Source organism: Coffea arabica, chromosome 7c (genome assembly GCF_036785885.1).
Source record: "Coffea arabica cultivar ET-39 chromosome 7c, Coffea Arabica ET-39 HiFi, whole genome shotgun sequence".
Classification (NCBI taxonomy): Eukaryota; Viridiplantae; Streptophyta; class Magnoliopsida; order Gentianales; family Rubiaceae; genus Coffea; species Coffea arabica.
Window position 1 is genome coordinate 4,244,292 of NC_092322.1, and position 14,148 is coordinate 4,258,439.

Genomic DNA, 14,148 nt, shown 5'->3' on the forward strand with positions numbered 1-14,148 from the left:
AGTAGCAATATTGAGAGAAAATTTGAGAAGTATTTTGTACTTATTGCATGCTAATTCTAATCCATTCCCAGAAGTGAATGCGACTAAATTTCAATTTATTAGTTATGGTTGTTGCCATGACTATGATTTTGGTAAATATGTATTTTACCATGACAAGAGAAAAAGTTACCACTTGAAGTGGGATAATAATGATAAGGACAAGAAAATAAGGGTTCTAAAGACAAATGTCCCGAAGTATATTTGACGAATCAAAATTATAATAATATTTTCACATGGCAAATTTCTTTAAACACCCCAAAGGTGTATGATGATTGATTTAATTTATGATAATTGATTTAATTAACTTTTCTTCCTGAAGAAGAAATGGATGTTAAATATTTGGGATCAAAGGATTATGGTGATGATATTTCTCCTATAAGAATTATGGTGACAATGATATGTGTCTCATTAATAAATGCTACTATATACACTATTTTCCAACAAAAGAGACAAACACAATCAATGGTAGTGCTTAAGTGATTGAAAGATCCAGAAGAGCCACTAATATATTTCTTCCTGTAGGAGAAAAGTTTATGATAAATGAAACACTACTTTTTACCATGTCTCGAAAAATTTATTGAATTTGAATATCCATCGAAACGGATATCAAATTGAGATATTAAATGAGACAATAATAGAGATCATGTTTAGAAATCAAGTGAGATAAAGGTTGATTATATCATAATAACCATTCGAGAGAGAAATAGCTATCGATATAGTTGTCTTCATTCTCATTTGATTTATAATCATCACCTGCAGTAAACCAGAAGTTTACTGATCCCATCGGATATATGATTTGACAAAAGTGAAAATATTTGAGAGCCGACAAATATTTATACATTCCCTCTATTTATATTATATATGGCTCTAAAAGAAATTTAAAATTTATGTTGGGAATGAATCACCTTTCACGATTAAATATCGTAAAATATTGATGGGTGATCTATTGAATGATTTATTTATTCTGATGAATTATGATTCCTAATATTAGGGGGAGGAAAAAATCAATCGAAAGGAAATCATCTGAAAAATTAGATTTTCTCGATTCTCATACAAAATAATATGAACTACAAATTCAAGAAATTCTTCATTTGTAGAAAGTTATATTTATCGACTCCAGAAGCGTCATTAAATCAACTATTCCTGCAGGAAATATTATGATTAAAATTAATGTCCCTGAAGGACATGCACAAGTGCTACAAATAAATTTAAGGCCGACTTACCTAAATAAGGTATAAATTGATTTCAAATATCTCCGAAAATTAAATAAATGTCATGACAAAATTCAACCTCTTGATGAGGTCGCTCCTGAAGAGCCAACTCCTGAAGAGAATGAAATCATAGAAAATTTAATTGAAATCTAATGAAATGTAGCACTTGATATTATAGAAGTTGATGAGGATCATGAATCTATATCGGTTGATGAATGTCGGTATAGAAATGATTGTTCAAAGTGGAAAGATGTGATTCAATCTAAATTGGATTTATTGATTAAAAGAAAAGTTTTCGGACTTATAGTCCAAACACCTAAAGGCGTAAAGGTAGTAGCTCAAGGATTTTCACGAAAGCCTGAATTTGATTATGATGAAACGTATTCACCTGTAGTGGATGCTATCACATTTAGATATCTTGTGAGTTTTGCAGTACATGAAAAATTAGATATGCGTCTAATGGACGTCGTTACTGCATATTTATATGAAAATTTTGAAAATAATATTTATATGAGAATCCCCGAAGGATTCAATATGGCTAAAGCATGCAAATCAAATCTTAAAAATACTTATTCTATTAAATTACAAAGGTCTCTGTATGGGTTCAAACAATTTGGACACATGTGGTATAACCGCTTCAATGAATGTCTGACCAAAGAAGGTTATACCAATGATCCAATATGTCCATGTGTTTTTATCAAGAAAAGTGGATCAAATTTTGTGATAATTGCTGTATATGTTGATGATCTAAATTTGATTGGAATTCCTGAAAAGATTCAAAATAGTGTTGAATATATTTGAATAAATAATTTGAGATCAACGATTTTGGAAAAACAAAATTCTGCATTGATTTACAAATTAAGCATTTGAAAAGTGAAATTTTTGTCCACCAAACTACTTATACCCGGAAGGTTAAAGCGGTTTTATATGGACAAGGCACATATATTAAGTACTCCAATGGTCGTCAGATCATTAGATCCTAAAAAGAATCCTTTTAGATCGCAAGAGGAAGATGAAGAGATACTTGGTCCTGAAGTACCATATCTCAGTGCAATTGGCGAAGAATATTGGAATGCGACGATTAAAAGATCTCAAATAATGTTTGCATCAGGGGGAGAAATTAATACACAAGAATAGTGTACTCTTTTTCCTTCACTAGGGTTTTTGTCCCGATGGATTTTTCCCTGGTAAAGTTTTAACGAGGCATATTCTTTGTGTAATGGACATCCAAGGGGGAGTGTTATGAAATAATTAAAAGTATGGATGTCCGTTTGTATTCCCAAGAGAATTAATCCATGATTTATAGCTATATTATATATAGCAGTTACAATCCATAAATCTATTCATGTAGTGGAGAAACCGTTTCATAAGTTTTTTCATATTCTTGTAATAGTGGGTGTTTAATAGGATTAATGTTGCTTTAATCTTGTAGTACCTATATATAGAGGTACATTGACACCATTTGGAAGGACTTTTGTATTAGTTGGAATACAAGAATATCACTCTCCATTTCTCTATTTCTTTCTCTAATACTTCTTCAGTTCCTATTGTAGTATCTTCATTTTATTAGTTTTATAACATTATTTTATTTTTAATTGAAGACTCCGACTTAAATATATAAGAAGTAACAAATTATTTTATAGACCCAAAGTTTCCATTTGCCTGTGCAGTGTGCCCCATTTGAAAGGCAGAGTCGAAAAAAGACAAACTTTTTGTCCATGTATCCGAGTCAAATTTATTCTTGAAGTGAGCCTTTTTTGGATTGCTGTTTTTCATCAAAAAATTACATCGTTTTTCGTAATCATATTTTTCTATTACCTTTTTCCCTCACATACATCAAATCATTAGTACCTTTTTCCCTCCCATGTCCTAAGCGAAAAATGATCCCAGTCGGGAAGTACTCAAGATCCTACATTAACTATCGAACAAAACAACTAGATTTCCGAATATGATCAAATGACATTTGGATGGTGACCTTCTAAGACTTGGGAGACAACTGAAATCAAGCAATCAACGATACTAACAAAAAAAAAAAGAAAAAGAAAGGAAGTAAATATGGAAGGACTTCAGGAGTTTCACTCATGGTCATATATGCCAAATCATAATCCCAAGCCATAAGAAAACAATCAAATCTAAAAACATTTACATGAACGCTCTCGTTTGGATTGCTATTTTGTGAAACTTTTTTTATAGAAAAATATATTGTAGTGATTTAACGTATGTAAAATAAAAAAAATGATTAAAAATGTGTTAACAGAAATTGTAAATATTTTTTGATAGCAAATTACAACCCAAACACCATGATTTAAGCTACAAACATCAACAAATCATTTGTTAAGACCCAGCTTGAATTGTTATTTTTAGGAGTTTTTATAAAAAAAAAATGTATTGTAATAATTTAATGTATATGAGGTAAAAGGGTGATTGAAAAATGAATTTAATGTAAAATTATTTTTTGTAAAAAAATCATATGAGGTAAAGTGAATTAAACAAAAGGTACTTCAGACTTTTTTTTTTTCAGGGGTACAAGTACAACGTCAAAGTGTTTTTTCTGTAAATCATTCAAAAAATGGCTTTGTTTGGTGTAATTTTGAATAAGACTCGCACAATCCAGTACCCCTCATGTCTAATTATTTCCTTGTCATCGAACAATCAACTAATGTCCTGCTGATGCATGCTCTGTTTTTACGGGTCGGAATCTGACGTCCCACCTCCCTCATTGACCGTTGATCTACTTCTAATTGGACGTCATTATTACTTAATGAGTCATCATACTTTCTACTCAAACCGCCTCGCTCATTGACTCACTCCACTCCCCACCCATTTTCGGTCACAGCCAAATTTCTGTTTATCTTTATCCTCCTTAAGTCAATATCCATTTGGCCCCCTAATAAGGTTTGATATTTTGCAAATTTACCTTCACTAACGGTCTTGGTTAATTTTTAGCAGCGTAATAATCTAACATCAGTTTCTCACCATACAGTTTCAGTGATGGAAAATTGTTTTTTGAATGGAGCGATGCAATGTTGTTGTTTTTTTTTGGTAAATAAAAATGCATTAAAATAAAGTCAAGTCAACGGAGTGCAAATTAAGGTACAGTCCTGACTTCGCGGGGTGGTAACCCCCTTTAAGTCTTGCAAAAGTAAGGGAAGTACAAAATTGGGATATAATTCAAAAAAAATGAAATCTTGAGTGTTGCTTCTTCCCCAGTTGGCAAGGATGTCTGCACATTTGTTTGCTTCTCTATAATTATGGTGAAAACATATTTTCTGTTAAATGTTAGTAAATGTTAAATGTTAGCAAGGATGCAATGTTGTTAAATGTTAGTATTGTTTTTAAGTTTGAAGTTCTCAAAATTTAAAAGATATACACTAAGACATAAAGGGAAAAATATGCAATGATTAAAACATTGAGAATTTCTGTAATTTCATTGAATCAATGATCATACAAATCTAAGATTTTTCCGGAATGTGAGATTTAAAAAGTGCAGAGGAGGAAGGGAGATTTGAACCAAAACTTATAAGTTTTAGGGTCTTAACCTTAATTATTACACAAATTCAAGATTGAACAATAAGCCTTATAAAGAAAGTGGTACTAACAAAAAGCCTCTATTTCTTATATATTTCTAAAAAATGTTGTTATTCTTGCTTTTTTAACAGCTTTTCTTGCCAAAATGCTTTTATATATTATGAACTTTGAATTCTGATGATGTAATTTTTGTCAGACAGGCACTTTTTTATCAATGGAAAAATTTAGTATGGAAACTTAAGTTGGAATATCTAAATCCCCTTATTATGATAAGAAAAGTTCAAAAAAACATGGAAAATGGTGGTAAATCGTTGTCCTTTTAGAGTAATTTGAGTTACTCAAGACTCGAACAGTTATTCAAGATCATCAAGAAGAAGGGGTAAAATTGCATAACACTTGGAAAGAAAGGGGCAAGTTGAAGATTAAACAAACAGCCGGAAGGGTGGGGAAGGAAAATTAACCCACAGAAGCCAATCATAATCCCCGAATTACCCCCATCAATTACAATAGTGAAAGACCCCTAGATTTGCTCCAGCTTTTGCTTCCATGTCCGAAGAATTTACAGCTAATCTCTTCCGTCTCCGTCCCTCCCTTCTTCCCTTTTCCGCTCATCCCATTTCCGTTTCAAGCCCGAAATTGTTAACCAGGAAAAAGGAAACAATACTACCAAACTAAGCAACCCATTCAATTCTTTTGAATTCATTCTTTAACTCGAAGATATCTCCCACCCAACTCCCACCCCATCCTTTTCCTTCAACCGCACTCACCAGTCTGTCCCCCTATCAAACCCCCAACTTATCACCACCTACTCAAACTTGAGCTCAAACTAACAAACCCATTTCTCCGTTTCTTGTCTCTCTCTCTCTCTCTGTAGAAGGAAAAGGGAGGGAGGAACTTAACGGCAAACAAGAAATGAAGTTAACGGCGTTGCAGCAGCAGAGTCGCCGGAGCAATAGCTTCAGAGGATCCTCGCCTTTAGATTCGTCAATGGATGGGGCAATCAAATCTCCAGTTACGATTTTCTGGCTGGTTCTTCATGGTCTTTGCTGTTTAATTAGTCTTGTTTTGGGCTTCAGATTTTCTCGTTTAGTTTTCTTCCTTCTCTTTTCCAATACTTCCAATACCATGACTAGTACTAATTTGTACTCCACGTCCTCGTTCGGTAACCCGTCTGAACCCCTAGCTTTCCAGTCTACTTTAGGAGCTGTTACTTCTACTTCCACTTCGCTTCCGGCTATGAATTTCACGACGACGGCGGCTTCAGGGACGAGTAGTAGTCGGGTGGTGGTTGGGCGACACGGGATATTGATTAGGCCGTGGCCGCATCCGAATCCGGCGGAGGTGATGATGGCGCACCGGTTAATTGAGAGGGTGCAAAGGGAGCAGAGGATGCAATACGGGGTTAAGAACCCTAGGGCTGTGATTGCTATCACTCCAACTTACGTTCGGACTTTCCAGACGCTGCATCTTACTGGAGTGATGCATTCCTTGATGAACGTGCCCTATGATCTCGTCTGGATCGTTGTCGAGGCCGGTGCGGTCACCAATGAGACTGCTTCGCTGCTTGCTAAGTCTGGCCTTACAACTATCCATGTTGAATACGGCAAGAAAATGCCGATTCTTTGGGAGGATCGGCACAAATTGGAGGCGAAGATGCGCCTACATGCTTTGAGGTATACAGAGTTTTTGACGTTTGGTTTTGGTTTCGGTTTTTGTTGAATTTTGTGTTAAATGCATACTAGTATTGAATTTGATGCACTCTAAGTGTTTTTCACACTTAACAGATTGGTGAGAGAGAAGAAACTAGATGGAATAGTGATATTTGCTGATGATAGTAATATGCATAGTATGGAACTTTTTGATGAGATCCAAAATGTGAATCAGTTTGGGGCTGTTTCTGTTGGAATCCTTGCTCATTCGGGTGGTGATGGTGAGGATGAAACGGCAGTGGCACAGAAGGAAGAGGAAAAAAATTCAGGATTGCCAGTTCAGGGTCCAGCTTGCAATTCGTCGAATCATTTGGTGGGTTGGCAGACTTTCAATTCGGCTACGTTTATGGAGAGGAGTGCGAGGTATGTTGGTGATAGGGCAATTGTGCTGCCCAGGAAGATGGAGTGGGCTGGGTTTGTATTGAATTCTAGATTAGTCTGGAGGGATGCAGAAGATAAGCCAGAATGGGTGAGGGATCTGGACGAGGTAGCTGCAGATGAAGAAGATGTTGAGAGTCCGCTGTCCTTTGTTAAGGATGCTTCTGTGGTGGAGCCTCTTGGGAGTTGTGGGCGTAAAGTCATGATCTGGTGGCTTCGAGTTGAAGCACGGGCAGACAGCAAATTCCCTGCCGGGTTAGTCTACAATCGTCATTTTTATTAAAACACTTTCACAGACTATTCTCTTACATTATTCATGTGGTGTCCATATCTCTCAGCTTTGTGCTTATATTTGTTTGATCGTCACTACGAATTCATTGTTGATTGAGAGTTGTTTACTCATTTCATAAAGGTTGAATCAGCTTAAGGAATCTCCTGTGGTTATTGTATGATTATTAGTGCTGAGAAATGATGAGATAGGATACTGTGACATCATATCCACAGTTTATCTAGTAGCTCTCACATGAACTGTGAAAACAGTGGTTGGTTCCTCAAGGACAAGGAGTTTTTATTCCAAATAGCGATGAAATGACTCCAAGTAATTTATGCCTTTTTCTGTTTAGTTGTCTCTTTTCTAAACAAAAGCAGAAGAGACAGATAAAGATAGTACCTGAACCAGCAGTTCTTTAAACTTATCCTGATGAGAGTCGATGAAAAAATATTAAATGAAACAGCTCTTGTTTTTCTTTTCGTGTATTTGTTATCCATCCCTGTCTAGGAGCATCATGTATGGAATTGATAATATTTATTGCTGGTTTCCAATATATTCAACTGGACATTTCCTTTCTGAAAATTTATCTAGTAGCTCTCTCAAGAACTTGCAAACTTTTCTTTTACTACTCCCTGATGTCAGCCTCATACGCAGGCGCTCGCTCTCTCTCTCTCTTTCTCTCACATGTGCGCACCTGGGCTTATACTTATGTTGAACCTGTCATCTCCTTCTTCCTCCTTTCTCCAGCTGTTTGGGGCAATTCTAGTTGCTATTGATTGCTTCATTGGCCCATCTTAGTTTCCTCATTTCTCTTTCTGGATAGCATACCCCTCTCTTTCTGAATATTACAATACTGTTATTTTGAACTATGTTCTATTAAGACCCACTAAGCTCATGCTAACCTCACCATTCCATCACCTTCATGTCTATTGGATTCATCATCCTCTTTATTTATTTTTTTTAATTTCTTTTAGGATTCATCATCTTCATGTCCATTATGTACTAATTATACTTCAAATAAATAATGATTGGTGCTGTCTGATTAGTTTCCTCAGCTGAACTTACCATAACGCTCATTGATCAGGTCTACAAATAAAAACTGATAACTGGCTGCAGTTTTAGTTGTCAAGCCACTCTTATCTCAAATGAATAGAAAAACTTACAGCAAAGCTGTCTTAAGTACAGCTCTCCTGAGAGCACCAGTCTCCTTCCTAGTTTTGTTTTGTTTTTTTATGGCCTAAAGGATTGATTTGCTTGTATCGAGCTGAAGGAGAAGAATGACTGCAAGCATCCACCAAACTTTTACACATATAAAGCAGAACTTTGCAAGAATATTTTAATAAAAAAAATTCGTATTTAAGATCATATAAACGTTCTTATATTTTTCCTCTTCCTGATTTGTAGGTGGTAGAACTCAGCTCACGTATTTGTAGTACATTTGGTACTTGTCTTTAAATTAGAAAAGGGATTTCAGAAAAGGTAAATTTTTGAATATAGAGAATAGGCCAAATGCAAGAGGTTCACCAAACTGTGGAGTCGAAGGAGGGTTGTGCATGTAAAATCTATGCCCTTGAATACAAGAGTCCATTCTCAGGTCATTGCATGGACATCCTTACCATCATTTCTAGGCTTACTTCATAAGATTAGAACTTACAAATCATAGGGAGAGACAAAATGAGTAAATCAAATAGAAAGAGGTTGAAGGTTTAGTTGGCATACATGTGGAAAACTGCATCTATTCCAATGTATTGTACACGTTTCTGAGATTAAAGGAAAAATTTGCTATAACTTCTTAGGAGGCAGAAAAGTCGTCATATCTCAAACGGAACATTTCTGGCTGAATATTGGCATTTTGGTTATCCTTCTGATAACTTATCTTGGATTAAAAGATTTCATTCTTTTTGAATGTCGTTGTATAGTAGTTTATTGTTTTCTGTTCCTTGGGACACTTGTTTAGCTTTTTATTTTTATTTTCCATTCTCTTTTATCTTAACATTATTTTTAGCAGTTATACATCCTATAGGAGCACACTTTTTAAGTTATGGTGTACATATGCTTAATTTGTGGTCCTCTGGGGACTGTCTACTTAAGGAAGCAGGGGAATGTAAAGAGAAGGATTGGAATCCTGGACCTAGCTAATGACTTCTATAGTTCTTTTGCTGTTTGGGAGGGAGAAGTAGAGAGAGATGAACACACACCTTGGTTATCTCACTATTACAACAGAAATTTCTTGCTTTGTTTGTGAGGTCAATCCTTCCACTCTCTCCTCTGGTGGAAGTCTTTCTAACACGTTGGCAGGAGGGTTGGCCTTGCTCGTGATATGAGGCCTTTGTAGAATCTTTTGTTTCTCAACCCTTCTAATAATGGATCATAAAGGCTTATTCATCTCTCACTCTATCTCTTGCATGCGCACGCACACACCATCTTAGTATTAAAAATTTTCCTAGCTGCTGCTCCAGACTGTTTGATAATGAACATGGGACCTAATCTGTTTTTGATTGCATTGAACATGTCTACTAGTTTATGGAATGGCCACTGAGTCACTTTCTCCAGGACACATCCATGAAGTCTGTTCATATCTTTCCAACATATTCTGACTAGTCCTGATTTTTGGATTCAGATGGGTGATTAACCCTCCCTTGGACGTTACGGTCCCAGCAAAACGCACACCGTGGCCAGATGCTCCTCCTGAACTCCCACTCCCAGCGGGTGAAAAGGCGGTTGTTCTCCAAGAGATTGCAGAGAAGCAAGCAACAAAAACCCACTCACCCCGAAAACGAAGAAGCAAACGGAAGCACGCAATTAGAACCATAGACGAGCGTGTTTCTACAAGGCATGCTGGAGAGAACTAGGATGTCTTAATACCGGCCTTAAAAATCTAATATACATACCATTGTGTGAATTCTGCAGAGCAAAGAGGGCTCAAAGATCAAAAGGTTGGATACAGAGACGATGTCTCATGGAGTAAATACAAGATGGCATCTGTCGCACTGCACTGTTTATACAAACATTTTCTTTTTCTAATTTTGAGATTCTTTTCAATTTGCGATTTCTTCCAATTTCTTTTTTTTTTCCCTGGTGATTAATACCGTGAATCTAGTGACGGTGATATGCCACCCTGTTCTGTTGCATGGTTGGCAGAAAGCTTGTACTCAACGTTATACTAGTTCTTAAGGAATTCTTCGAATAGAAGTTCTCATAGATTTTGTATTAGTTTCCCCTTGGCAAAACCAGTTACGGTTTTTGCTTGTAATGCTTTGAGACCAATAGCATGATCTGTGAATGAACTCAGAGCCACCTGACCTGGTCAGCCATCAAAGAAATTATTTAAGTCTCCATCTTCATCTTTTTCCCCATATATGCTAGAGTGACATGTCCCCGGAAAAAAAATGGAAAGTCTTAAGAGTTAGCAGTCCCACGGAGGTATGCACTTCGGCCTTCTTGATTCAGATCGTAGTCATCTGCCACTGGTTGATGATGAACTATTCTCCAGATTCAAAATTTTTCCGTTCCACTGCTGAAGTAGCCATGTGAAAATAAAACAAACCTTAGTGTCTAACTGCAACAATTGATCAATTTGCTCAAGATCCCCTTTTTGCTCTTAGCATTTGGCCGTTGTTTCCAGTGATAACATAATTGAATTACTCTTGCCACAACAAATTTTGTTGCACTACTAGCATCAGTCCGGGTATGTATGCATGTCGCATGCAAATTAAATTTGAATCTCTTGGATTGATTATGGAGGTAAACCTAATGCATTTTTACAATTTAAAAGCCAGTTCAACCCCTCCATCCCCCTCCCCCGGGGAAAAAAAACGTTTATGATGGTGTCACAATTCGAGATTCTCTTGCTGTATTTATAAGATAATTGTGTGAAGAATCTGTCAAGAGCATGATCCGAATAAAAGCAATTGAACTAACCTGCAATGTGGCGAACATTGAGACTATCTCCTCGTTGTAACTCCGACATTCAAGTCAGTTTGAGAATAATGGAATTGTAACTCCGACGCTCAAGTTTGCTTGAGAATAATGGAATAGACCTCAAGTTAGCTTGAAAATAATAGAAAAGAGGAGAGTGAATGTATTGTATTTTTTGTATCTCTTTCTAATCTGTCCGTCCACTATTTATAAAGCCTCCCCTGAATAATCATGGGGGAGTCCAAAGTTATCCGTTTACTCTTAGTAGTTATCTCATCTACGAGTATAAGTCCTATTAGGTTATTAGAAGTAGAGTCCTTTTTTGAATTATGACTTTAGTCTTATCCCGAAAACTTGACCGTTTCCAACTACGACAGCCAGCTCCGCTTAGTTCGGGCTTGGAGTGGAGTCCGAACAAAGCTTCTGACACGTGTTCACAGAGGATTTCTCCCTCTACATTGTGCTTAATTAAATAACCACATAATGCAATATCAGTAAAATTTGTGCTAAAAATGGGCGACCGATTCAAATGAAACCAGGTAAAGTCTCGGCGGCCATCAAAAAAAAAAAAAAGAAAAAGAAAATCAGTGCTGCCTGCAGGTGACCTGCAACGCAGGTAACATGGCACTAACATCTAGAGATCAATCAAGCCACTTCCCAAGAAATCTTTGGCAGCTGGCCCTGTTGCATGTTGTTGTTTATTAATCCAAGTAATGGCCATACGTTAATTAGTAATAAAGAAAGGCTCCTCGTACAAGTTGATTCAGTTGACAATGATGAGTCACTTTTTAACAAAAAAAAATCCCCATAACACACCCTGATCCGTCAAGATGGTGATCATGGCCAAACCCATTAAAACATGGTGACATATGATTCGTTAAGATGTACCCACTCGCGTCCCATGCAGTTAAGACTAATCAATAATTCAAGAAGGTTGGTAATGGTTTTCTCACCAAAGGATAAATGAAAAGAAAAAGAGTACATGATCTTGGACGGAAAGCATTTTTAATGGCTTTCTCACCAAAGGATTGATGCAGCATATGTTTATTCTTCTTTCCCTTTCAATTTATGATAATTACCAGAAATAAAGAAAGTCGATTCCAAACAAAAAAAAAATTGTATGGATAAAGTTGATTTTGGCCCACTGATGCTTGATGGATGCACCGGTAGGTTTTGAATTAGTACGGAATCAGTGGGCATAAGGTGTTCCGAGAGTGAAATGACGAAGGACAAATGGCCCATTGGACGTATGAGAGAAATTAGCATTAACTGGCCTTGCTTGTGTTGTTAAACAGGAAGCTGCTGGGCCTTCTCGAGTCGACCATAGCTGCAGTGGAACAAGAACCTATAACCTCTGCTGCAATGGAGCATTAGGGACCATGCCTTCGATTTCTTTATCGCCAATGGTGAAGATGACTACCCATACGAGGGACTTAACGGGATTTGTGACCCCTCTCGTGTTCGTAACGTTTCATTTACCCCCCCCCCCCCCCGGCCCCCTTTTGTTCATTTATGCATCTTTGAAATTTAAAACACATTTTTCTTTTGTGCTTAATATATCATTGTTATATGTCGAATTGTTGCAGAAGAATGCCAGAGTTGTACGCATAGATGGGTATGAAGATGTACCACCTTACAGTGAGAAAGCGCTGCAAAAGGCAATGGCACACCAACCTGTTAGTGTTGCAATTGAAGCTTCTGGCAGAGCATTCCAACTTTACGTGTCAGTTAGCAGCTACACCCTTCCTTTTGTTGCGGTAGAAATGAGGTATATATGTAGTAAAATGAATGAAGGGTTTATGAATCTTCTTGCTAAACATTTTTGGTGGAGCAAATATTTGATCTATCGAATAATCAAATGGGATACTAACTGAATTTATGTCGTCAATCAGTGTAAAAGTATTTGTTGCCAAAAGTTGGATGAGCATTCAGGTGTACTGATCTCTCACTGCATCTAACTCTAACTTGGTAAAATTTTCACAGGGCATATTTACTGGCGCATGCATTAAACCATTGGTCGGGTACGGGTCAGAAAATGGTAAGGATCATTGCGTGGTGAGGAACTCATGTGGGGAGAAAGACGGATACTTTAGGCTGGTGCGCAATGTGATTGATTGGGAGCTACACGAGCAAGTGTGGAATTACAATGCAGTTTCCATACCCGACTAAAGATGGTGGAAATGCAAGCAAGTCGAGAAGAGAATATGGAACAAAATGCCGAAGGGGGGAAGAAGCAGCATTCAATCATCTTCTTTTTACTGCTCTCACCCAACTGAAGAAACAAAAAAGCACAAGCTGCAAGCCTGCAAATATCGTCTGTCCAGCCAGCGTCTTGAAATGCCTTGTTGGATTACCAACATTAATTTCTATCACCCTTTTCTATCTTGGTTTATATCTAGCTAGATAATGAGGAAAGGTTTGTGAGGGATATTGATTTGGACAATGAGCGTGTGAACTGAACTGGGAAGCAACCTGACGTTAGCGTGTTAGCTTCGCATTGCTTTGAGCGGACGCTTAAAGCTATCTCCCTTCTTGCTTGTGTTACTCCCCATTAGTTACTCAAACGCGGCGATGGCGATCAACAATTCAACTTCATTTCAAATCATGAAACAATTTTTGACAATCTTAATACTAGAGCTTTTTTGGTTCTCTCTTTATTCTATTCTTTCAGCGGAGGTATGAGCTTTTTAAACTCCTTATTTCTGAGAAGCAACTGGAAGATGTTTTAAATCGCGGTGGCGCAGTAACTAATTAAGAAGAATGCATCCAATTTGCTTGTGGGGCTTTCATGCTTTAGTTGTAGGGATGAAGCGTGCACGACTAGCTTCTACAGCTTCAACAATTAGACTGAATTAGTAGGTAGGGTGGACCACCGTGCATATATTTTCCATGTCCAGCTGGTGTCATGTCACCTCATATTTTGCTCTCTCCAGCAGACATGAATTAACAGCAAATATTTTGCACTTTCAACCCACCTCAATTCATTCCCCATGTTTAATTTTCACTGAAAAAAGAAAATTAGGTAGGGCTAAAATACACACAGAATAATAGTCCAGAATACGATGGATGATTCACATGCTGTGTCGTCTCTGAT

The 14,148-nt window shown here is 37.0% G+C and overlaps 2 protein-coding genes and 1 long non-coding RNA gene across 3 annotated transcripts; 2 read left to right on the top strand and 1 right to left on the bottom strand.

Moving 5' to 3' along the window:
• Positions 1 to 5,144: 5,144 nt before the first annotated feature.
• LOC113699291 (uncharacterized) lies at positions 5,145 to 11,320 on the bottom strand. The gene is made up of 2 exons (XR_003450395.2): positions 11,058 to 11,320; positions 5,145 to 10,653 (listed from the first exon to the last, which is right to left on the bottom strand). It is a non-coding gene; the product is annotated as an uncharacterized lncRNA (long non-coding RNA).
• LOC113699290 (beta-1,4-xylosyltransferase IRX14-like) lies at positions 5,691 to 10,349 on the top strand. Its single transcript, XM_027219544.2, has 3 exons — positions 5,691 to 6,451; positions 6,563 to 7,120; positions 9,757 to 10,349. Exons 1-3 carry the CDS (start codon positions 5,691 to 5,693, stop codon positions 9,986 to 9,988), a joined length of 1,551 nt encoding a protein of 516 aa, XP_027075345.1. The 3' UTR covers positions 9,989 to 10,349.
• An 888-nt stretch (positions 11,321 to 12,208) lies between the features above and the next one.
• LOC113697967 (cysteine proteinase RD21A-like) lies at positions 12,209 to 13,223 on the top strand. Its single transcript, XM_072056855.1, has 4 exons — positions 12,209 to 12,220; positions 12,350 to 12,460; positions 12,641 to 12,811; positions 13,038 to 13,223. The coding sequence occupies exons 1-4, from the start codon at positions 12,209 to 12,211 to the stop codon at positions 13,221 to 13,223; spliced, it is 480 nt and encodes a 159-aa protein (XP_071912956.1).
• The last annotated feature ends 925 nt before the right edge of the window (positions 13,224 to 14,148 follow it).